Raw genomic sequence first — 23,983 nt, forward strand, 5'->3', positions numbered from 1 at the left:
CAATCTCCACATACCCTTAGATTCTTCACTACCCGAATCACTTGGCCATGATCCGTACTGATCAGCCCAAACGCAACAGCAAGCTTCTCGCTGTGATACCCCAAGACCCTTTCCTTTTCTTCCTCTTCAACATCGAACATAACAAACTCTGTCGTTGGAACAAAACCCATAAGTCTCATTTCATTACCCAACTCTTCTAGCTTTCCATATATCTTGTCGCTAAGAGGATGAGATTTATCATCTGCTAGAAACTCATGGACCGTCCCTTCCAATTCTATCCAACTATATCCCGGGATCTTCTTCAGACCTTTCTTGTTCATATTGTCCCTCACTTCAGCCGCTTCGTCCCATCTGCCGTTCACAGAGTATATGTTGGATAATTGAACATAGTTTCCTGCATTCCATGGCTCCAAAGCTATGAGTTCTTTAAGAACAGTTTCTGCTAACCGCGTATCTTTGACCAGTCTGCATCCGCTCAGTAACGCTCCCCATATTATCACGTTTGGCTTTAGGGGCATATCGCAGATCACACGGTAAGCGTCATCTAACATCCCTGCTCTGCCCCAAAGATCTACCATGCAACCATAGTGTTCAACAGTGCGTTTCAAAGCGTAATCACAGCTCATGCTGTTAAAAAAACGAAGCCCGTCTTCAATTAGGCCAGCGTGAACGCACCCACAGAGCAGTCCAAGGAACGTGGACCCATCAGGTGAGATACCTAACTTCTCTGTTTGTCCAAAAACCGCGAACGCGAGCTTAACGTGGCCATTCTTGGCCAGACCAGAAATTGCAGCATTCATGATAACTATATCTTTCTCCTTCATTTCTTTAAATACTTCAAAACCTCGAGCCATAGCCCCACATTTCGCATACATGTCGATCAGGGCATTGGCCATAAACAGATTGTTCAAGAACTCATGCCTATCTATTAAACTGATACCCCACTCACCTAGATCAAGCGCTCCCAAGCTTGCACAAGAAGAAAGAAACCCGACAATTGAAAACTGGTCCGGTTTCAGATTTTCGTGCAACATCTGGATGAAAAACTCAACCCCTTCTTTCGGTAAGCTGTTCGATGCATACCCTTGTATCATAGTGCTCCAAGTAACTATATCTTTCTCCACCATCGAGTCAAAAACAGAACGAGCCTTCTCCATATTCCCACACTTTGCATAGAGATTAACAAGTGTCGTCCGCACATACGAGTTCTTCTGCATCCCCGTCTCTTCCATGAACTTAACAATCCATTCCCCGCTGTCGAGATCTCCTACGTGAACACAAGCAGATAAAAACTTAACAATAAAGTAGCTATCCGGCTTCACACCCATCTCCACCATCTTCTTAAACAAACCAATGGCTTCCCTGTGCTTTCCCGCAGTAATATACCCACTAAAAAACGCCGTCCAAGTAACAACGCTTCTCTCAGGAATTTCGTCGAACACTTTGTGGGCATCATTTAAACGTCCGGTTCCAGAGTATACAGAGAGCAGACTCGTCATAGCACCTACGTCGTGATCATACCCACATTTTACAACGAGCGAATGAAGGTTAATCCCGAGCTTGAGATTTCTGGATCTTGTGCAAGCCTTGAGAACCAGAGGGAAGGTGAAACCATGGAGGGAGAGACCGTGTTTGCGGATGGAGAGGAAGAGATCGAGGGTTTCTTGGAAGAGATGATTGTTGACGAAGCCATTGATGAGAGTGTTGTAGAGGAAAATGTTTGGGAACTGGGTGTGAGAGAAGAGGAGAAAGGAGTAACGGGTTTGGCGGAAGTAGAGAGTTCGCTTGAGGAGGAGGTTAACGAGGAAAGTGTCGTGGTGGAGGTGGTGGCGAATGAGAGAGGCGTGGATTTGTTTCAGATGGCTGACGGCGGATGCGACGGAGATTAGGGTTTTGATCTGCTGGGATTTCGATGTTGGCACGGTGACGATGCTCATCTCTCCCGCCAATTTATCACCCTTGAATATTGCATCGCTTTATACTTTTTAGTATTTCGAATAACGTATTTATATTTATTTGTATGTTTGTTTTGAAAATAATTTTATACCGAACACAAATAAGATAACCATTTGTATCAGATTTTATCTTCATTCTTATGAAGTTTGCTTTTCTATCAAACTAAATCTAAATTAAATCGCTCAAACTGTTTCATCTCATGTTGTTCGCATTGCTTAATTCCATTTTGAATCATAATTTTTGTTGAATCATAATTTCATAAATATAATTGTTATGATATAACTCAGTCTACTAAACATCCAAAAGCATGCAAATAATTTATAAAATTCTCCGATTAAAAAAAAAATCCAACCGGAGATCATAAATATGAAAGCCACTAAAAAATCAAAAGCATATATATATACATTACTTGTTTATTTTAATTATATATACAAAGACTGTGTATTTTACTATGTACAACACTTGCTAAACTTGGGGAGATAAAAAACAAACTCACTTGACTCTGTGTGTAGCAAGATGCAGCAGAGTCCGAAAGAATTGAGGAGGGTACATTGGGGGCTGCTCTGCTAATGCCTTCAGGTTTTAAATCCCATATCAAAACAAAGAAGGTGTGTTTATGTCAATGTCTCAAGAGCAAACTTTCACGTACACAAATCTAAAGACAAATAAAACATGATTCCAATAATCGATCTATCTTAAATTGTTATTCAAAACACTTAAACAAAACCAAGCACAACCCAAACTTATGTTCTTTGATAAAATTTTGGACTAGAGATAAATCAGTTATTTTTTTGGTAACAAATAATTTATCCGGTTTCCATTTAGTTGACGTACTTCCGAAACCACATATAAGCTGAAACGGTTGCAAGATGGAACAAATAGGAATGCGAAAGTCACCTGTTGGATTAAAACAGTGGAAGGAGTCATTCCGGGAACTGTGTTCACCTCTATAACCAGTACCTGCACAACGACCTTGTGAGATCACAGAAATTGATTTTGGAACGAACGATGAGAGTAGACATTAGTATAGTGCAAAGTAATTCGCTGGATCCCTATCGTACCTCTCCGGTTTCAACATGCACAAAAGCATCGATCCGTGAAAACCCTTCTAACCCGAGAGTTTCTGCAATCAGCTCAATGCCTTGTTTGCATTTCTCCAAAGCTTCCTTACTGAAACTCACAACTTTAGTCATCAGCTTCTATAATCTATTCTCTCTCTCTCTGTTCTCTTGACTAAATCAAACTGATCAAAACCGCACCAAACCAAAGAAACCGGTCAATGTCTTATTTTGGTTTTACTTTTTTTATACCCCAAAAACAAAAACGAAACTCAGTTTTTTGATGATCTTTATACTAACAGTCCATTTCAATACAAAACCAACTCTTCAGAAACTAAATTGGGTTCTAAATTAGTTTATAGTTTCCTCAGACCAAGAGACCTGAAAACCAAAACCTGGATTTGATAACTGTGACAAGCATAGCTTTTCTAAAGAATTTCAAAGAGCTTTCCAACTAAGTAAAATGCTCTCTTTCATATACAAAGCATAGTATTTTAATCTATTCCATGTAAAAATAATATCCCGATTGAAGCTTTAGACAAACCTCATGATTGTTGGTGGAGGTGGAGTAAGATTTATGCCAGTGCCGCCTATTAAAGATATAATTACATATGCCATCATTGTAAAGACATTTTAGTACTCTCATAAAAAGTAGAAAGAAGACATGAAATGGCAAAGAAAGACAAGTGGGAATACCTTGAAACTTCTCCTCGAGTGACAATATATCGCCACTTTCCTTGACAGTAAGACTAGGACTCAGCGAATGCATTGACCCACGGCTCCCGATAACACCTACAGTTATCTCAACCCATCGCCTCCTACCTTTCCAAGAGAGCTGCTGCTTGGCTTTGGATGAAGTTATGATCTCATCGGTTTCAACAAATGGTTCAAAAATCAAGAGCTCTGGAGCAGGATTTGGCATCTCAATCATTCCATGTGTCTATACACACAAAGTTGAGATAGGTATTTGGATAATCCTACTTTATGAATGGAAGGTTTACGGTTATGCTAATAATTTTTTTTTTGTTTTGACCTTAGAAAGAGTGTTTGGAGGAATCCTTGGTAGACAATCTTTTAAAGCTTGTACATATATAGCAAGGTCTTCAGAGGAACTGCAGGAAAACCCAAATATTTAAACTCATACACAAAAAAAACTTAGTGGTGACGATTGGAAAAAGACGAGTTACCACAATCTTGCAACACCAGTGGAGCATCCATCCTTTGCTGGTTTAACACATAGTGTGAGACAACGAAACTTGTTGATCAATTCATTCCAAACATTTGGGATGGTCTCATGCATTATATCCTCTGTTCTTTTCACATCTTTGCTTATGGTATGAATTCCAAACTCTGAAAGCTATTGATTACGAAAACACACAATAAAAAGTCATTTGTTACAATTACTCACGTTTTCAATATATTAGCTTGAATATATTGACTGGTTTCTTTACCTGACTAAGAGCCTGAGATGTTGTAATCTTGTCCATGCAAGTCCTTGAGGCTAGTACGCCTGGACCTTTATTTAAGAACAGAAAAGGAAAATTAAACATTGGGTGGACATAGAGAATTAAATAGAAACCCAAATACTATCATAAGTTGCAACTAACCTGTATAAGAAACTCCTTCATCCTCCAGCAAGGCCTGTAGCGTACCATCTTCCCCAATTCCTCCATGCACTGTCATTTAGCATTTGAAAAATATACTCATAAAAACACTGCATACTCAGTATATAGCGACTGAGGGTGAGTTGCATACAGAATGGAAGCACTCTCTTACTAGATAAAAGTGCTTCTGGAGGAGTATCAACACTGCAAACCAAAACTGTTTCAACATCCCCAGCTTTTGTTTTTGTTCATGCAACTAATCTTACTAATTTAATTTGTTGATAGCTTTCTCTCATTAAGTCATAAACTTATATTTGCTCATGTTTAATACAAAATTGGAAACATTGTAGTCTCTCAGTTATAAGACTAACCTGCAATGAAAACAGTTGCTTGAGCTTCCTTGGCAAGCTTGATCCACTCTTTCAATGAGAATTTTCTGGGTAGATCGTCTGTTATATCAAACCCTGCAAACCAGCTTTGATTCCCCAAACCATCCATAAGATCCTCCATCACTTGCTTCTGCAGCAGAGATGTAAATAGAGCCCGATCAGGCTCGATTGCTTCTAAGCACGCTGCAAGAACTTCCTCGGCAGTGTGCCTTAGCACAACTGAATAGCTGAGAACAAAGAAACTCATTACTGATGTTGACTGATATAGCATTATAAATGAGGAAATTTCAAAAAACTTCATACATCCACATAACTGTTATACCATTTTTTCCCCTCTATCGTATGGGAGGTCAATATTTGTACCTATGAGTACAGACTACTGTAAATCTTATTTCAACTCTGAGAATATACTTACGGCAAAGCCCAGACTTCTTTATTGTCCAAGTTTGAAGATGTTCCTGATGAGTTGCTAAGTGAGGGGGAAAGCAAACAGGGAGTTACATTAAGCTGTAAACAAGAAGATCATCAGAGTCACGGCAATATCCTATTGCACTATTGCAACCACATTTTAGCTATCATAGCTTAACGACAATGCACACTGGAATTAATGATTTCATAAGATGTATAATTACACCTCAAATGATGTGATGATGCGTTCTTTTCAACTTACATCTACAAATCTTTGCAAATTGATCCAGACATTCGTTCCACTCATGATGGACACCTGCCGCTCTGAAGTATCTCCTCCAAATATGACAAACACTTTCTGGACGTCCCCAGAGATTTCCAGGTCTGTTGAACCTTGGAGTAATTGACTATACCCATTATTATACCAAGAAAGATGGGGAAACCTCGAGCTAGCACGGTGGACGATTGTTCGTAAAATGTTTGAATGAGAAAACCCAACCTGAATATAAGAATTAATGATCTAAAATCATGTATGGTTAATACAAACATCAAACCTTATTGTTCGAATGAACTACGCATGAATGAGAATACATACATAAATGAACAATACATCACAGCTCAAACTTTCCCAGTTTCCCTATTACCTTACAATTTACTTACAAACTATCAATGAGAAGACTAATTGCTGTCCAAAACAAAACAAAAAAGATAGTTGGGAAGAAAAAATTAAAAGCGTGATGCTTATAAAATCATGTCATTTCTCAAAGCATCGACAATAATAAGGAAAAAGATAGGGTAAATGCACACACATTTTACAAAATATGAGAAGAAGAGTTAAACAGAGTAGAGACAGCACGAAGCACATTTTTCACATAACCATCAATGTACAATATCTTTAATTACCTTAGAAGCCTGCTGGAAGAGAAAGCTAGTTTGTTCCATGCCACTTATCTGTAAAAGCAGTTGAGATATGCATTCAAGTGTTACTTCTAAGAACAATGCAATGTATAGTAGCAGCTTCGGGTAAATATGAAGGTCGTCAAATTTGCAATAGGCTAACCAGGTTGATGTCTGTGCATATAATATCCCCTGACTCGGGTCCTCCAAGCCTTTCACTTGCAGATGATAATAAATTTGAGTTGGGAGCCAGATACCATCCATCAATGCGAGCAAAGTCACGTAGACCAAGCTTTTGAAATATAAGAGATGCCTCTTCACGAATCCTTTTGATAACATGGATAGGGAAACGGGGAGGAGTGTGATAGATGACCTGTTTCAAATACACTCATTGTGAGGAGAAATAAAGTTCCTAACATTTAGAACTCGATATGCTGAGAAACCAATAAAATAACCTCTGAAAAATAGAAAGAAAGATATCTTTACCTTTTTAAAATTCAGAGTTAAGGGTATAAAAGCAATCAATTCGTTTCAGACACAGCTTTCACTATTGGTTACGGTAATTGCAAGAATCACCTGCTGTGTCGGCAGATACTTCCTCCGATAGTCGAAGATTGCGTCTTCCTTTGGATCACTACTGCCATGAAACTGAAGTTGAACCTGATCACATAAAGGTACATAACAGTAAGAAACTATACATGATATTAAGGGAAAGATCTAGTCCATATACGTATTACTTTAAATGGATATCTCATGAAGTCATCTGACCTCAATGCACAAATAAGTTAGCCACAAACAATGGCATTCAGCAAACTAAATCTGTTCGTCCTGAGATCTGCTTCCTATTTAGTATAAAAAATTACAGCGGCTAAAGTTTCACTAGTCCAATATTAATATAATTCATGTAGTCGTGGTCCAGATATCAGCTGAGACAGAACCTCAGAGAAAAAAATATGTGGCACAAGCTTTCTGTGAAACTCAGAAAACAAATGAAAATGTAATTACCTCAGTAGGCATCAGTACAACAGGATGGCAAACAGAACCAGAACCTACATCCAGGACGATGGCAGTGACCTCATATGCATCTTCAATGAACACCTCAACAACAACCCTATCATCAATTCCCTATCCGACACAAGAAGAAAAAACCAATTTGCATGTTAAGATAATATAGTTTGCAATCCTCCAAAACTACAGATTTTCTAGTTTCAGGAAATAGAGTTTTCCATTCCTTCACTTCTAAGTCCCTACTTATACTGTTCAAGCTTCAAAACAAAGGATACCTCTAGGATTAGTTCAATAGCCTTTTTAATTGAATCATTTACGCCAAAAGCAACTTTGACACCAATACTCGAACCTGCTTTAGCTGGTTTAACCTGAAACAGACAGAAATGAAGAGAAAAAATAAGTGAAATAAATGAAGGAAATGGGATCTCTAGACAACATTTCTATGACCAGGCTGAGAGATAGCCAGATGCTTACCACGACTTTTCCCATCTTGAGATCCAGCTTGTTATCTGTAAACCATTGTGCTATTTCACTTTCGTCTACGTCAGTCCCCTGAACGACATGTTGTTTATAGGTAATTTATCATTAGCTGAAAATTTGACTGCTATGTAAAGATAAGATTTCTCTGCAAATGAAGTAGAAAATGAATGCAGATAAAGAGACATGTCTAGACAATATACTACCTGCACCAAGTAGTTTGGTACTGTCATGAACCCATAGTCCCTGAGCTCCAAAGAGGCTTCATACTGGAATTAGTTCACTGGAATTAATCAGAACTATACAAATACATAGGTAGATACAAATCAACAACAAAACGACAGTTAACTCAATAGGATGTAAATGAATATCTGAAAAAATCGTTCATCCAGACTCATTAATTTACCTTGTCAAAGGCTCGACGACATTCACGGGATCCGGTCCCCACAAATGGAATGTTGTGACTTTCCAACAGCTCCTGGATAGCATTAATTTAAGGTCCCGTAGCATAAGTACTTACAGGAGAAAATAAACCCCAAACTTTTGTACAAAACAACAAACCTGAATGCCACCATCTTCACCAAATCGACCATGAATTACTGGAAACACAATGTCCACAGCGGAAACAAGATGCTCAGCCAATCCGGATAACGATGAGAATCCCTGTGCAAGACTACAGTACGAAACAAACTAGCCACTCAGCTAATTTGGTCACTATTATTATTGTTCCATAATAATAGCAGCTCATTCTTATCATATACCTCACCTCTCCAGCTTGAAATCGAAATCTGCCGGAGTATTCGAGTACAACTGAAAATTTTCACAAACAAAAAAAATAAAAAATAATAAGAGATACATACACCAGAAACTTGTCAATATACACCTAAACAAGAAGCTGCTAGCAAACCTGGGCGGAGGAAATTGCAAAAGCTTTGAGGTCAGGATCTATATAATAGCAGCTCACGCTTATACCATTACCCTGATGATAAACCATCCCAACACAATCGAAACGCAATCTCAAACCATACTCAATTAAAATCCAAGCTCAATTAATCAGGAAAAGAACCTGGATATGATCGAGAACTGATCTAGCAGAGTTGAGAGAAATCCCGCGCTCCGCCGACGGACCTCCGCAAATGAGTCCCACTCTCAGATTCCTTCTACTCATCTCCTCTCCGGAAACGACCGCCTTCGAGATGGTTCGTATAGCTCCGGATCCCCGAAACTTCTTCATCCCCAAAAACCTGCATGTAGTACTCTCGGTTAGTGTGTACTTCTGATTTAGCTTCAGTGTTGACCGTGGAGCCGTCGCTACTTGATTAACGCTATCTCCTCCTCCTCCTACGCCGCTAATTATCGAGAAACTGACGCCGATCGCCATGGACGCCATCTCTAAAGGAAGCTTAATTCTCCGTAAAAGCTTTTACACCTACTCGGTGCAGTGAACAATTTTCGAAGCAAAAAGCATTCGTCGCACGCGGGAGCTTTGCTTTGCACGTGTCTGTATAAATTTGCTTTGACAAAAATTACCTAATTTTTTATGATAAGTGAGAACAATCCAAACGCATCTGTACTTGCTTAATGAGTGATTTTCCACAATTATTTGGATTAGGATAATATTTGGCATTATTAGACCAAACGTAGTCGATACGTAGCATGAAAATTGCAATCAGATTAGATTATGCATGTCTATTGACTGTTTCCAACGGATCCCAACTTATCGAGATCAATTTGAACAAACAACACACTAACTTTTCTAGTATGAATCATCCTTGTAATAAATATCACGAAACTGCAAATTTTTTTTTTCCACCATTAATTTTACCATTTTTTTTACACATGAAACAAATTAGGAAACGAAAAGACTTAAATAAAGATTAATGAAAAGCAAATCACACACCCAAGAGATGAGAAAATGAAAAGCAAAAACAGGAAAACTATTTACAGACACCATTTACGTGCGTTGTTGTTGCATAGCTAGAGACAAGAACTTCTTATTTGGTGAAGCCTCCCTTCTTTTTTAATGTGTTAACTTAGATCTTCTTTTCGACGGAGGCTAACGAATACTATATAAACCACACCCACTTTACCCGACACAAAACCCACCCGACCTGCACTGATTTTTTTTTTTTTTTTGCTTTTCTTTTATCACAAGAGCAAATGCAAATTGCAACATATTCACTTACGGTTGTGACTCATCTTGCTTGAGTGTTGTCGTGGGTGTATATGGAGACGAATGAGTCAGCAGCTCCAGCTGCTAGCAGGACCTGGTACGGATGAAATGTGAGGCAACTCACTGAACCAATCTTCTGTGCCATGAAGGACGGGTAGTATCGGATTATCCCTAGTTGTTCCCCTTGAAGGCTGAACACTTTAATAAGCTGTTTTGCAGATCCGCTCGCGATGATTGGAGCGTGTCTGTGAACAGCTAAGGCCGTGAGTGAACCCCTGTGTGCATCAATTGACAGGTATGTGTCCCTTGTTGCTCTAAGGTCAAGAAACTGTATGTCACCGGCCTGTGATGCACTCACCACCTGAAAGAAAATAAGAACAGATATTGGCCCCGGGAAAGTGACACAGAATTATCAACTCATAGATAAGCTTTGGTTTGCAACCTTTGCGGGGTCAAGTCCAGGCTGAAAACTGAGTCCAACCACCCTTTCAACTTTCTGATGAGGCCGAGTCGCGCAGACAAGCCTTCAACAGAAGAAATGATATTAAGTTACGTATTCAAATGGTGGGTCATTTTCGATTATTTTGATAAGTTATATTCAATTTTTCTGTTCAAGAATGAACTATGAAGCAACTTACGGTTCAGGTGATCGAACATCATAGAGTCTCAATGACCCATCGGCAAAACCAGCAGCAAGTTGACCTCCGTGCACTTGAGAAGCGGACTACAAAGATAACGTAAAGTAAGCAAAATTTCCATGTTTTGTACTTCTCGACCAGTTGGGAAGTATTGTTAGTTTCTTCCTGCTCATTCTAAGTTTAAACAACAATTTGCTAAGAATCAAAGACACCTACATAAATTTATTCCATGTAATAACTAAGATCAGCCCAACAGACAACCAATGAACACAAGGCTACACTTCTCTCAGATTAACTATTAAGGTCAGATTCTCTTTCGTTAAGATCCTGGAAAGATCTTTGATCAAGGAAAAGCAAGATAAACTTGCAATACAAACAAAAAGAACTATAAGGCAATCACTCGGGTATATTACTTCTTCGATTCATCAAACCGATTTAATAGATCATAATAAACTGGTCGCAAAGCATAGCATCCTAAGTGCGTTTCTAAGTTGTTAAAAATAGGGTTGTTCACGCAGACTTACAAGTGCTGTAACTCCACACTCTGAATCAGATGGAATAGATCTGACAAGCTGTTCTTTCTCCAGGTCCCAAAGTGTGACCGTTGACACCTCCCCAGAAGCATACTGTTAAATACCAGTACTCCGTAAATAACAATAAACCAAGCTTCGTAACTTGGAAAACAAAGAAGAAACACTGTGAACAACGTGATTGAAGTAATAACATACCAGGTAACCAGACTGTTGTTGCCAGTCCACGACTGCGTTCAAGTCACGTGCACCGGGCTTCTGACCCTGGATTGAAGAAAACCCAGTAACAAGCTTTTGTTTACCCTTTGTTGCATAGTTTTTCCATATCCGGACGGACCCATCGCCTACCCAAAATTCGAAAAAGCATGTGTAAGACATAAATGCCATCACTCAACAGCCATATTCAATCAACTTGCAAGCATCTGAAGACTTGGTGGCAAGAGTTGTGAATCTTACATGACGCAACAAGTAGCAGCGAATCGTCAAGTTCATTGACCAGGCAGAGCTTTGAAATTCCTTTGTCAGGAAAATCATGATTGTCAAAGCCATTGAGAAGAGTTGCTTCCTCATAGTTCCACACTCTGAGAGCAAATTACAGCGAAATACTTAGGTGCAGTTGAGGCTTCTCGATAAAATAGGTCACAAGAGAGAACATCAAAGTTTAGGAGCTTCAAAAAGAAGCTTTTTCTAAATGACTATACTAAACAAAGAGACCTGATCCAATAGATCATGCTTCTACAGGAAACACCATCTCTTTTGTTCGGAACTAGCCTGTATTTTTGCCTAACAGAGGGTTTATCTAAATGCAGGAAGTTGATTTACGATTCAATTTTAGTGATGCTTAGATGAAACTCGCGTACCTGATCCGTTCATTCTCGTCTGCAGCAACTACAATAGGAGAGAATGGGTGAAGCAGGGCCGTCTTTGTTCCCGTTTCGAACCTCGTATCCCAGTTGGCAATAGGATTATTGTTGAGCTTGCTAATAGCTAGTCAAAGTAAAATGTAAAAAGTCAATTCAGGTAACTAGTATAGGTATGGAACAAACCAGATATAACAGATAAAACTGTTTACATGAGTGCTGGCATTTTGCAATATGCTCAAGTGCAAATTTTTCTTTTTCTTCTCTTTTGGCTGCAATTTCTTGACTAGCATCCGCACCACCAAGAAGCGGTTTAGAAAAGTGGCCACAACTCCAGCTGTAGATAGTTGATAGTGGAAGCAAACTTCGTTCAGATCCACTGACGCCTAAAAGCGGATCAGCCAATCCTGAGTCGGGTGAACTCAACAGATGAGGCCTGAACTCTAACGAACAAACTCTCCTCAGTCCACTCAGATAGTTTGTTCTAGGAGGGCTGACCGGGGGAGTCCTAAAACTTAAGGGCAGATTACCTGTCGTCAACAACAGTGTAAAATCAAAACTCACTAACATTCAGTAGTGAACAGCATCCTTAAATTAAGCAAAACTTTACATCAACTGATGATCATAAAACACTCCATAAAATAGCTACCTGCGTGCATATCAAACCATGAGGATGAACGAGCTAGCCCAGCAAGAGGAGTGTGAGATGTCGTTGCAGCTTCCCCTGGTCGGCCAGTGGGTTTCGAGGGTTTCGCAACAACCTGTTCGATTCCAATAATAGAGAGAACACGCCGTCCAAGACTTGCAATACGTGGAGATGGATCTTTAGCTAATGCAAACATAGCTCGAACGCATTGCGAATAAACAGCATTATCCAACAGTCTAGACTGATGGACAGCTCCATTGCTGACATTGTCATGCATAATTCCAGAATCAGAATGTAACGAAGAATCATCAGATAATGGAGATCCATGCATCAGCCCAGAAGAGCCAAGAGGGCTGCTTGAGATCCTAGCCTCACGAGCCACTGGTTGGCTATCAGTGCTAGCTCTGGTCAGAGGACTCATGTGTAAAGAAACAATCGTTGCACTCCCAGGATCATGGAATTTAGCTATTGAAGGGAGCGAAGTAAGCAAAGAACTTGACTGAGGCTTCCAATATGAAGCTGCGGCTAACTTTAGGTGCTGTTTGTGGCCAAAGGCAAACCGTGCAAGAGCTGTAAAGACATTAACAACAGAATGACTTGGGGACCAAATAGGAAAAACTAAATATAAGTACGCTACGCTTCAAGATGAATATGCAGAATGAACAAAGGCAAACATTTGGAAATGCACAAAACTTATATGAACTCTCTAAACTAGAGACAATATGATTTAAAGATTGTATTTACTTAAAAATGACATTCTCTCCAACTAACGCATCATATAAATTTGGGTTTCTAACTATATTGGAACTCACAAAGTTGGGCAAATGATATATTAAGAAACAGGATGTAGAGATGTATCTAATCTCATTAGGTTAGAAATATTTTACTTTGACGTAAAATGACTCTGACGCTAATTAGGAACCCACAGTCCCACGATCATGAATTTTCAAGAGTTGCATGCTTTGCGTACCTACGGCAACCTCTGCTCGGACAAGTGGACTCCCATCTGAAACTACATCTAAGAGACTTTTAATGATAGCATCTTCGGCTCTAATCTTTTCATCATCATCAAATTCATCCTCCACCACACTTTTATTAGAGTCAAACCCAATATCAAGTAAGGTACCCAGGGCAAAAACAGCAGCAGCCCTTACCTGCAAGAGAATGTTAAGGTCAGAAATTAAACTACCACACGAAGGACATTATACAGAAATCTGAGCTTCACCTCAGGTTGGGGCTCGGAAAGCAGAGGTGCCAACTTTTCAAAAGCATTTGCTTCCCTGCCCATTATTTGGGCCTCCATAAAATCTTCCCACAACTTTCCAAGACAAAGACAAAGCCATTGTAGAAACAATGGTTCTGGCTGTGGATCACTTGGTCTGGATGCTTCAAGGTGCCCCAGACAAACACCAATTAAATTAGCTTCAAGACATGCTTCCTGGCCTCGTCGATGTCCGTCAACAATGACAGCCAGAACAAAAGCAGCCATAGCTCGTTGTTCTGGAAATGCACCCGAGCTATCTAGAAATCGTATGAAATATGTATGTCCCCCATCCTTCACAAGATCAATTTGACATGACTGAAAATAAAGAGAGACCAATCAGTGTCGGAATACTCCAAGATAAGCAACTTGATTTGATGTCCAAGGATATGATATAAAAGATGCAGAGAAATATTAGGTGGTAGATATCTGCCATTCAGAATTCATGTCAGAATAAAATACAAACAGTTTTACCCATCAATGCCATGCTCAGTAAACAACAGATGTACACTAAGAAGATAGCCACAGAAAAACTAGCATAAATTTGCAGAATAAAAAGCAGACGCATGACAAACCAGCATGTTCTCCCAGAAAATAGCACATGGAATATGAGAGATCTACCTTATCAAGTGCAAGAATTTTTGTCCATATGAAAACCAGAATCTGTCTTAGCTCATTCGTTGTTGTTTGCAGAAGCTTCAGCACATATGGGAATATGCCAACAGACAAGGCCTAAAAGAATTTTTACTTCACGTGTAAAGACATAAACATGATAACAAAGAGAAACTATTTGTAAGCTTAAGGGAAAGAGAATTCATGTAAGGACGTATACCAGATCCACAGCCCATGAACCCATATCAAGAAATCTTCCAAGAAGTACAAGAGCACGAAACCGATGGCACTGGCTAAGTAACACCTGAAACAAACCAGATTCTATAAATATGCTAAAATGGCAATATTCAAACAAAACTATTCTAGAACGTCCTGAAGGAGGCCAATGAATATTCCTAAACCATATCCACACAAAACCAAGAGTTCGAAAATGACAAATGAATATGGATCTCTCTCTCAGCAAAAAGGGAAATGGGTACAGAAATCTAGGAACCTGGAGGACAATAGGCAACTGCTCCGGTGGCTTCTTATGCTCAGATCCATGATCAAGCCACACCTCAAAAGCTGTCAGTTGCTCAGTAAAAAAGGGACTTGGCTAGAAAAAGGATAGGAAAAAGTATTATCAGCAAGACAAGTGTCGGCTTATACAATGCAAGGAAACTATACTAGACAAACCTGGAACTCTGCGCTTGGGTCCACTACAAGTTGGGGAAGGTGAGAAAGACAGATTTCAGCAGCCATGTCCCATGCATCCCTGAAGAGCATGTAACGGGTAGCTGAGACAAAATCTAGACACATAACATTTTATATAACAGAGAATCTGGTTCTTGTTGAATACCACATATGATGTTGATGCGTAGGAGGCAGCATAGGGTGAGATATTGGATTACAGTTTGCAGACCGCATTATTCTCTCAGCAAGTAAGAAATTTCGGAAAAGGCTGGCGACCAGCAAGTCCTGTCTGAATAATCTCTGGAAAAGTTCTGCATGGTAAAACTAGCATTCATGAGGAACACGGTAAAGAATTCGAATTAAAGATGTTCGACCTTGATACATTATGCAGAAAGTTTTGAGAAATACCATGAGGCAGCACATTCCAGGCAATTGTATCCGTCACTGCTGTGAAAATCCAGTTCAACTCCCCTAACAACGTCTTACGGTCATTTTGCCGGCCTGGAATCCTGTCAATAAGTGATTCATCGATGATTTCTTTCAGAAGAGAACGCCTGCAGAACCTGCAATGGAAAGGCTCTTGTGAAAGCTGCAAGCTAAACTGAACTGCATAGTTCGAATCAACCGCATTCAACATAGAACAGTAATCTATTTAATGGAAAAAAAGGTTAAGAAGAAGCCCAGAACTGAAACTGCACAGCCTCAGTATCAATGAGTTATACAATAAGTATTATAGAAAGACTTCAATCAGAATGATATCATGAATCTTTGGTCTCATCAGTAAACTTTCATATGCAAAGTATTTTGGCAACTAAAGGTATCAGTCCTGATTATCTCACAATTCTCATGATATGCAGCTTTACTCACCGCACAAAAGTAAAACATATGCATAAGTTCTTCTAACTAAAACACTATGATCCATCTTTGGTATCATCGGAAACACTTACGCCAAAAAATTTGGGTGCTACCTCATGTAAAGCAAGAACATGCTTGCTAAGATTCTATAAACTAGCAAGACGGAACTTAAACTACGTTTTGTAGCAAGAAAACAGGGTACGCAAAGACAGTCAGAGATGGAAAGAGGATTTACCATTTCAACGCCATTTTAATGGGCGTTGTGAGGCAAGACGTAAAAACATCAGCTGGGAATTCAACGCTCTGAGGAAGTGTCTCATGTACATCACAAGCAGCAAGTATAATGCAGTCCCTTGAGGATCCAGAGGAACCAGAAGAACCCCAATCATGAAGCTGCCATAAAGAGTAAATGAATTTTATCATCATATGGAATCACAATTGTAGAATCAAGTCCTAAACTCGACAGGAAGAGGTGGTATATGAGTAAAGTGGTTGTTTCCTTTACCTCAGCAAAGGCATTAAGAATCATCCTAGCAGCAGAGCAGTCAAAAACGTAGATGGAGGGTGTCTTCAACCAGGAATCAAGCTCACTGATTGGCAAGGGAATGTACTGTGTATAACTCTGCGCAAACACAGGATCAATTAGCATGTGGTAACAGACGAAAAAGAAAAAGAACATAGTAGAGAAAAGAAACCGTAGTAAAAGCAGACCTTGTTGAATACCCAAATTTCACCATTAGCTGTAGGCTTTGGCACACCATGCCCATTATAATGGAATAGAACTCTCTCGGTTTTTGCATATTTCCGACAAGTCAAGCACAGCTTCCTCACCTCATCTACCGTCGGATCTAGCTGAACCTTATACCGAGCCTGAGGAAAATCATAAAATAAATATGAAAAGCGTAACTTAACAAAATAGCAATGAAGGGGTGCGGGAAAATAAATGCATCACCCTTGGTTGCCATCTCTCATACTGAGTGCTCAAGTTCTTTCCAATTGTCTCAAGAGCTTTAGGCGGTGCCATGGAAAATGGATCTGCCATCAGGGAAAAAAAAAGATATTGAGTGTGATGACAAAGAAAAAGGATAAACACGCAAAAGAAAGAGTGTAATAGGATTGAGTTGGACAAAGGTTCAACCTATCCAGGCCTCGATTCTAGCACATGGAGATATCTTTATAACATCCGGCGGATCAACAGTGATGTTCAAACACAGAACTAAAGCTACACATCCGGTTTTCATCTGCAAAGAAGAAGAATTTAAGTCAACAAAGAATATGAGACTTACAAGGATTCCTGTAGCAATCAGATCCAATAAATGCCTGATTAAGCTTACGAGAAATAAAATAAAAAAGCTTTCTGAGGAGACACTGAGATTGAAATGAAATGAAAACATGTATCTATAAGGTTCATCTCCAAAATAAAAACGCTAACATAACCTTACTCCAATAACATCACCCAACATAGTTGAAAAAAAAATAGCAGACAGTATCATGAATTCAATATAATGTAGTCCTTATATGCGCCACTCACATCATCAGTTGCACTAAACATAAAAGGATCAAATACACAAGCTAGTCTTATCATACTTGCAGCTAACAGCAATGTTGGATCGAAAACTTACTCGTTCTTTAAGCCGCCATTTGGGGATCAATACAATCTCCGAAGTCCCCAAGGGCGAAGAAGCCTCGGATGCGTCATGTCGAAGCTCGCAGAGCACAATAGTCTGAGGCAAGTATGCCATGCTGGTGGCGGTGGCGGCTCTCTCAGTAGTACCATTCCCGTAGCTACTGCTCTTAGCCTCAGAATCTTTCCTCCGTGAATCACCGTCATCGTGACTAGAGACACAGTCGTCGTCGTATCGGTGATTGGAGACCAAAGAAACAGAAGATTGCGAGAACCGAGACACCATTAAGTCTCCTAATGCCATCCAAATCGGAGAACACACCCCCGAATTAACACGGAATCACGCAAATCAAATCCTCAGCCCTAGCTTTTTATTTTGTATTGGATTGGGAGAGAAGCGACGATAAATAAATAGAAGCGAAGAAGGAGAAATCCAGATCAATCAACAAAGCCGCTGCACCAGCGGCGCAGGAGCAGAGAATCCAGCTCGGAATTAAAAAACCCTCCCAGATGGGACAGAGAAGCGGCAGAAGAAACCCTAAGAATCTAGGGAAGCGGAGGATGGTGAACGATGATGGCTACGACGGCGATTGATGTGGAAGCGGCGGCGAATTAACAACAGTGGTGGTGGTGGTGGCGGCAGAAGAGAAAAAAAAAAAGGAAAAGGAGAGAAAGTGAGGAGGATGCGAAAATTGGGATTTTGTCAAGAGAGAGAGACAAAGGGAAAGTCTTCAATGCATATTTGCGTTTTCTTTCCACTTCTCTCTCTCTCTCTCTCTCTCTCTCTCTCTCTCTCTCATTCTTTTTTTCTCCTTTCCGTTTTTAGTTTTACTCTCTTTGAGATGAAAAATATCCACTCTAATTAATTACAAAATTTAATGTTATGTTTAAGAATAAAATTGTATCCTATATGTTTTTAGGTAAGAAATTTGGAATTTAAATTTGATATACTGCAGTATGTATGTTAAATATATGACAACTGAAAATTTTGTATGCATCATGGACAAAAATGTAAATACGAACCGACTAATCAATTAACGTGAGTGATCATTGCAAATTCAATCTGAAATTTTTATTAAAATGCAACTTAAACCTGATTTTTGTTCTGAATTCTGATCATGATTTATGTCCATATATAAAAATAAAATAAAAAACTGCCAAAGAAAAAGAACTCTAAAAGTCATAGTTCTGTCAAACCATAACTCTCCCACGGTCACTTTAATGTTATGTGACTTGTGTAATTACAGTGAGAAATAGATTAAAAGAGTAGCAGAGAAACGACACAAAGTACAACTGAAACGTTTGAGAGAGAAAAGTACAACTACGTAAGCTCTGAATTGTAGTTGTGAGTTGTGACTTTCATCAGAAGCTCTGTTCAGTGTTACGTGTGACCTTATAACCCCCATAAACTCTTTGAATAACCCCCCCCCCTACGGGCTACGATAGAACATTTATCATTCCGGCCGTATAGGTACAACGGTGCAAGTAGAGATCATCATGCGTGCACACACTTAGCGAATCTACCTATCTGTGAAAACAATAACCATCGCTTCAGAAGGACAGATTTACTTTTATTTTTATTTTGTTATATGTATATATATTAATTTATAATTTAGCCAAAAAGGACAAATTGTCTATATTTTTTTCTCAGTGATTAAACCTTTCAGGCTTAGCAACTCCTTGTATTGAAAAAAATCCAAAATACAATACATATATAAAAAAAAAGCCTTACTACCTTCATTCCTATATGGAGCTTTGCAAAAAATTACCCTACAACCTTACACATCAAAACACCGATATGTGCCAGTTTGCATCCATTCAAAATTTGTGAAATTTTATAGATTTAACGTATTTTTTCTAAACATCCACGATCTGGTATTTGGTGCTCGATTAAAAGAATCGACCAATATTTCATTTTCTAGAACATAGTTTATATAAATCGTATACATTATATAATATATATAAAAAATATATTTTTTTTTCTAAAATATAGTTTATCTCATCGTGTTAATTAACTAAAAATTCATGTCATCATTTAATCAGTTAATACTTTTGATTCCATCGTAGTGATCATTATTTTTGTTTAATTGTTTTTGTTTCTAATGACCATTGCTACTTAAATATAGTATTTAATAACCAATACTAGATAATAGTAGTAGTACTATAAATGAAGGGAAGTAAAAGTTGATCGTTTAAAGAACTATAATCAGTTTGTTTGTCTGAATAACAACATCAAAGGCCAGCTGCAAGGTCAGTAGTAAAAGACCACACATCTCTTTCGCTCTCTCTTTGACTTCGGAATCGATAAAACACATATATTCTATTTGATGGGAACGACACTGAGCGTACTTGAAGAACTCATGCATGATCTTCGTGCTGACATGTCTAGCCTCAGCGATCACGGAAACTCTCCGGATGTCCTCTACCTACTCCGCCGCAACTCCCGTCACCTTGCCTTTTGATGACCAACCGCTTTGCCCCACAGGTTTATCATCATTGAAATTACTCAAAACTCGAAACTTCGGATTATTATATGCAGTACATATTGGCGCACATATCATTCCGATAATATCACAGCGACTTTTAATTTATAGGTTATACCAAGTGCATGTATATATATAGTAGTACACTTAATTAGTTATGTGATATAATTTGGTAAAAACCAATTGAAATATTAATGTAGTTTACATGTTGTACTGTGTTATTTATGCACAAGGGTGAATGATCATAATGATCAGATAAAGAGAGTACATCACATCTTCGACATAGCGTGATCCATCACATCCACAAGGAAATCTACAATATAAAAGATTCGAAGAATAGTTAGGATATAGAAGAATGGAATTGAAGAATCGATATCCTATTTGAACGTATTTAATTAAGTAACATCAAAGTGTATGGAGCTAACCAGCGTCAGAGAGGGTAAAGCAGAGAGGAGGAGTGATTCTGAAGACGTTCCCATAGAATCCACCTTTCCCCACCAACACTCCCATTTCTTGTACCAAAAGATTCATATTCAATGCATAAGTAGCTTCGGATAGGATAATCAATACATTTTCATTTTTTATTTTTATTGTGCTTAGAGAAATAGCTAGTCACCAATTCCATTATGGATCGGACCGGTTTGGTTTAGTATTGAACACAACTAACCTTTCAGTTGATCCATTAAATGAAGGGTCTCTGTTTTAGCAGGAGTCTTTAAGTCACGGTCTCTGACAAACTCAACTCCAAGCATCAATCCTCTTCCTCTCACGTCTCCGATGACTAAAACACATTAGAGAAAAGATATAAGATTTCAACCAAAAAAATAAAGGAACAAATTAAACATATATGTGTTTAGTTTGGACAAGAAAGAACTCACGTTCGTGTTTATTTTTGAGAAGTGTAAGTCTATGTTTGAGATGTGAGCCAACGAGCAAAGTGTTCTCTTGGAGCTTCTCTTCGTGAATGACTCTAAGGACTGCGTGTCCTGCTGCCGTACACATTGGGTTTCCGCCGAAGGTATTAAAGTAACTCCGACGGCTTAAAACGTCGGCGATCTCCGGTGTTGTCACAACCGCTCCAAGTGGTATACCGTTACCGATCCCCTGTAAGTTCATATTAGAATCGATGATGATAATAATGATGCATCATGAATGGACCATGATGTTGAATGATAATGGTGAACCTTAGCCATGGTGACGATGTCAGGGACAACACCATGGGACTGGAATCCCCAGAAATTGGTTCCGGTACGAGCGAAACCGGATTGGACTTCATCGGCAATGCAAACTCCTCCGGCTCTCCTCACAGTGTCGTACACCGCCGGTAAGTATCCCGGAGCTAGCTCTACTATTCCTCCAACTCCCTATTTCAAAACATCAGCTACATTATTAAATACATACATGCATATTTAAAACAATAAATTATTTTTATTAAAAAAATGCATATAGATCTTGCCTGGATAGATTCGCCGATGAAACCGGCGACTTGGCCGGATGTTCCGAATTGGATAAGATCTTGAACATCACTTGCATACTTTTCACCGTCGGATCCAAATATTCCTCTGTAAGGATCTGGATTTATGGCGTGATGAACTCCACTCTGTTGCAAAGTTGATGATTAATTAGTATATTTACTAACAATTAAGGTTTATACCTACAAATTGAAAATATATAGCCAAGAAACGGAAATGGAAAGATCCATGCATGGTCTCTGTTAACAATTTTGTAGATTGAGAGGGAAAAGAACCTGAACGACGTTGAATTTCCAATTGGACTGAGCAGTAGCTCCCATAGTAGCAGCTGCGTTTCCATGATAAGAGTTCCTAAGCGAAACGATGTCGTTACAGCCTAGCCATCATCATCGCCAGCTCATTCGCCTCCGTACCTGAATTCGTGAAAAACACTACCTACATAATAAACACACGGTTATATGCCTTTGCCTTGCTGGTGAAGTCATCGATCAACCCTACTACAATAAAACCTTAAGTATTAATTACACAACTCAAAAATATTTTTACTTTTTTACCTTGAGATCTCCGGGAAGATTGGAGACGAGGGCTTCAGCAAAATCGGAGATGGTGTGGTTAAGGTAAAGGATGGTGGAGTGTTGAATAAGCTTTAGTTGTTTGATGACGGAGTTAACTACTTCTGGATGGCTATGGCCGCACGAAACAGTCGCTATGCCTCCGAAAGCATCTAAATATCTCCGCCCCGTCTCGTCGAACACATACTGCATCTTTCCCTCCACAATGTTTAACTGTTATCATCAACGACAGTAAAAAAAAAAAAAAAAAAAAAAAAAAAAAAAAAAAACAGAGTAAGCAGCCCTAGTCGCTGACAACAAAAGGGTTTCGTTTTAATGAGGTTTAAAGCGGCGTCGTTTTACGGGTGTGTTGTAGAAGTGAAACAGAGCGGGGCTGAGGAACTCTCGCCGCTTTGCTATGATCTCTGCCGTGGAGGGACCGTCGTAAGGCGACGGTGAATAATTGAAAGGGGGCATTTTCGGAACTTTTGTCTCGGTCTCGCGAACGGAGGTTGTTCTCTGAGCAACCGTCTGTGAGAATCCATGACGCTGAAGAAGATAATTGTTCCGTTTCAGTAGTGAATTAACCGCCGTAAACCTCCGCATTTTTCACCACCGTTAAAACGTCGGCAGAGATCTTTTGAGAGATAGAGAGAGAGGAGATAGAGTATGTGACTTATGGCAAGAGTTCGTCTTCTATAAAAAGGCGTAAAATTGATTTTATATAAGCAAATTTAATTTGTTATCAGCTGAAGCGTGTCCTCTTGTTTAGGCATTCTTTGAGAAAATTAATGATCCCAGTTTACTTTATACAGTATTAAACTTACGTATATCTTACGTAAGTTATATAAGCAAGTACATGAAAACTATACTTCAAAAAACTCCACTTATTAAGTAAATATTATAATCATGATCATAGATAAGATGAGCAAGTAAGCACCTTAATTAACCCAACCATAGCGTCAAAGCTATTGTATTATATATAGTTTTCTTTAGTTTGGTTGGCGTAATATAATTAACTAGTAGGATAGTGATGATAGTCTGATTCATGGTTCTATACAAGGAATCACGTATAAAACAAGATGCACGGTGTATCTGAAGCATATTAACACGTATCACATTAACAAAACAAGTGAATTATAAAATTGTTTTTTTGTTTTTTATTATCAAAGGGTTGTGTTTATTATGAAAATTCAGTTATGTTCATAACGAAATCATTGGCTCTTCTAAACGCTAGCCAATTGCAAATTTCTACGCTTTCTTTTCAAATACACGTTTCTAATTATTGGCAACCTATCATGAACCTGGACACAAACTGAGGCATTGGTTCGTAATTCACTTGTCGTTGTGCTATGAAAGTGAAACCGTCAACCTACCAAGCTCATATCATAATAATTTTGAATCGCTTCTTCAAATAATTGGGCAATCACAATATTTTTCTTTAGTATTTTCTATTTCCTTCTCTTGAAAATGCTATAGAAACGATCCAATCAAGCTGTTACGTATGGAAAGAATATGGAACGGACGGACATGTTAGTCTTATCTTCTGTCAATCTCATTTCGTAAAGTCTCAAATATCAATCTCTCATCGCATGCCAGGTATTCACACTTTAATTACATCAAAGTTTAAAGAGAACGAGTCATCATGTTAGGACTTTATTGTCTTTTTGACATAGTCATCACCAATCAAAGTCGTAGTTGACTACACAACTACACAAGCGAACTAAACGGAATAATGTAATTTGTTTTCATTGGAATAAGATATTTGTTTGCTATGTGAATGTGAATTTGTACAATCAACCCCTATAT

At 38.8% G+C, this 23,983-nt stretch overlaps 3 protein-coding genes and 1 pseudogene across 9 annotated transcripts; all 4 read right to left on the reverse strand.

Moving 5' to 3' along the window:
* Window positions 3–1,964, reverse strand: LOC104764572 (putative pentatricopeptide repeat-containing protein At3g08820; the record flags this gene model as incomplete). The annotated part of the gene is made up of 1 exon (XM_019240792.1): window positions 3–1,964. A coding segment is annotated over exon 1 (1,935 nt), but the record flags the coding sequence as incomplete, so codon positions are not given.
* Window positions 2,313–9,266, reverse strand: LOC104764573 (D-alanine--D-alanine ligase-like). Of its 6 annotated transcripts, XM_010488127.2 has the most exons (25): window positions 9,113–9,243; window positions 8,864–9,041; window positions 8,705–8,776; window positions 8,564–8,607; window positions 8,359–8,470; window positions 8,204–8,275; window positions 8,004–8,066; window positions 7,795–7,872; window positions 7,596–7,688; window positions 7,318–7,437; window positions 6,889–6,972; window positions 6,476–6,685; window positions 6,319–6,366; window positions 5,678–5,914; window positions 5,423–5,514; window positions 4,990–5,234; window positions 4,622–4,690; window positions 4,466–4,530; window positions 4,202–4,371; window positions 4,048–4,126; window positions 3,711–3,954; window positions 3,559–3,604; window positions 3,018–3,126; window positions 2,854–2,916; window positions 2,313–2,529 (listed from the first exon to the last, which is right to left on the reverse strand). In XM_010488127.2, the coding sequence occupies exons 2-25, from the start codon at window positions 9,029–9,031 to the stop codon at window positions 2,449–2,451; spliced, it is 2,664 nt and encodes an 887-aa protein (XP_010486429.1). In that variant the 5' UTR covers window positions 9,032–9,041; window positions 9,113–9,243; the 3' UTR covers window positions 2,313–2,448. The 6 variants fall into 6 exon arrangements, 5 of the variants coding, with proteins under 5 accessions (XP_010486429.1, XP_010486428.1, XP_010486430.1 ...); XM_010488126.2 differs by having other exon boundaries at window positions 8,864–9,263; XM_010488128.2 differs by lacking the exons at window positions 2,313–2,529; window positions 2,854–2,916; window positions 3,018–3,126 and adding an exon at window positions 3,171–3,199 and having other exon boundaries at window positions 8,864–9,266.
* LOC104764574 (regulatory-associated protein of TOR 1-like) lies at window positions 9,580–18,427 on the reverse strand. 2 transcript variants are annotated; one of them, XM_010488130.2, is made up of 24 exons: window positions 17,667–18,427; window positions 17,183–17,285; window positions 16,997–17,079; window positions 16,756–16,914; window positions 16,550–16,666; window positions 16,280–16,437; window positions 15,598–15,752; window positions 15,356–15,500; window positions 15,193–15,271; window positions 15,011–15,112; window positions 14,738–14,821; window positions 14,527–14,637; window positions 13,870–14,223; window positions 13,615–13,798; window positions 12,648–13,214; window positions 12,211–12,528; window positions 11,999–12,125; window positions 11,595–11,719; window positions 11,337–11,482; window positions 11,133–11,234; window positions 10,609–10,694; window positions 10,413–10,494; window positions 9,984–10,331; window positions 9,580–9,908 (listed from the first exon to the last, which is right to left on the reverse strand). In XM_010488130.2, the coding sequence occupies exons 1-23, from the start codon at window positions 17,970–17,972 to the stop codon at window positions 9,993–9,995; spliced, it is 4,032 nt and encodes a 1,343-aa protein (XP_010486432.1). In that variant the 5' UTR covers window positions 17,973–18,427; the 3' UTR covers window positions 9,580–9,908; window positions 9,984–9,992. The 2 variants fall into 2 exon arrangements, with proteins under 2 accessions (XP_010486432.1, XP_010486431.1); XM_010488129.2 differs by having other exon boundaries at window positions 9,580–10,331.
* On the reverse strand, window positions 20,280–22,916 carry LOC104764576 (annotated as a pseudogene).

The sequence above is a fragment of the Camelina sativa genome, chromosome 19 (assembly GCF_000633955.1).
Source record: "Camelina sativa cultivar DH55 chromosome 19, Cs, whole genome shotgun sequence".
In the NCBI taxonomy this organism is placed as follows: Eukaryota; Viridiplantae; Streptophyta; class Magnoliopsida; order Brassicales; family Brassicaceae; genus Camelina; species Camelina sativa.

Excerpts from the sequence above, each read along its gene's own strand:
- LOC104764573 (XM_010488126.2), bottom strand. The coding sequence starts at position 9,187 with ATGGCGTCCATGGCGATCGGCGTCAGTTTCTCGATAATTAGCGGCGTA. Across the intron at positions 8,608-8,704 it reads TTGCAATTTCCTCCGCCCAG|TTGTACTCGAATACTCCGGC; the intron begins GTTTGCTAGCAG and ends GAAAATTTTCAG. Across the intron at positions 8,471-8,563 it reads TTCGATTTCAAGCTGGAGAG|TCTTGCACAGGGATTCTCAT; the intron begins GTGAGGTATATG and ends TTCGTACTGTAG.
- LOC104764574 (XM_010488130.2), bottom strand. The coding sequence starts at position 17,972 with ATGGCATTAGGAGACTTAATGGTGTCTCGGTTCTCGCAATCTTCTGTT. Across the intron at positions 13,799-13,869 it reads TTTCCGAGCCCCAACCTGAG|GTAAGGGCTGCTGCTGTTTT; the intron begins GTGAAGCTCAGA and ends ATTCTCTTGCAG. Across the intron at positions 10,332-10,412 it reads CTGGACTTGACCCCGCAAAG|GTGGTGAGTGCATCACAGGC; the intron begins GTTGCAAACCAA and ends ATTTTCTTTCAG.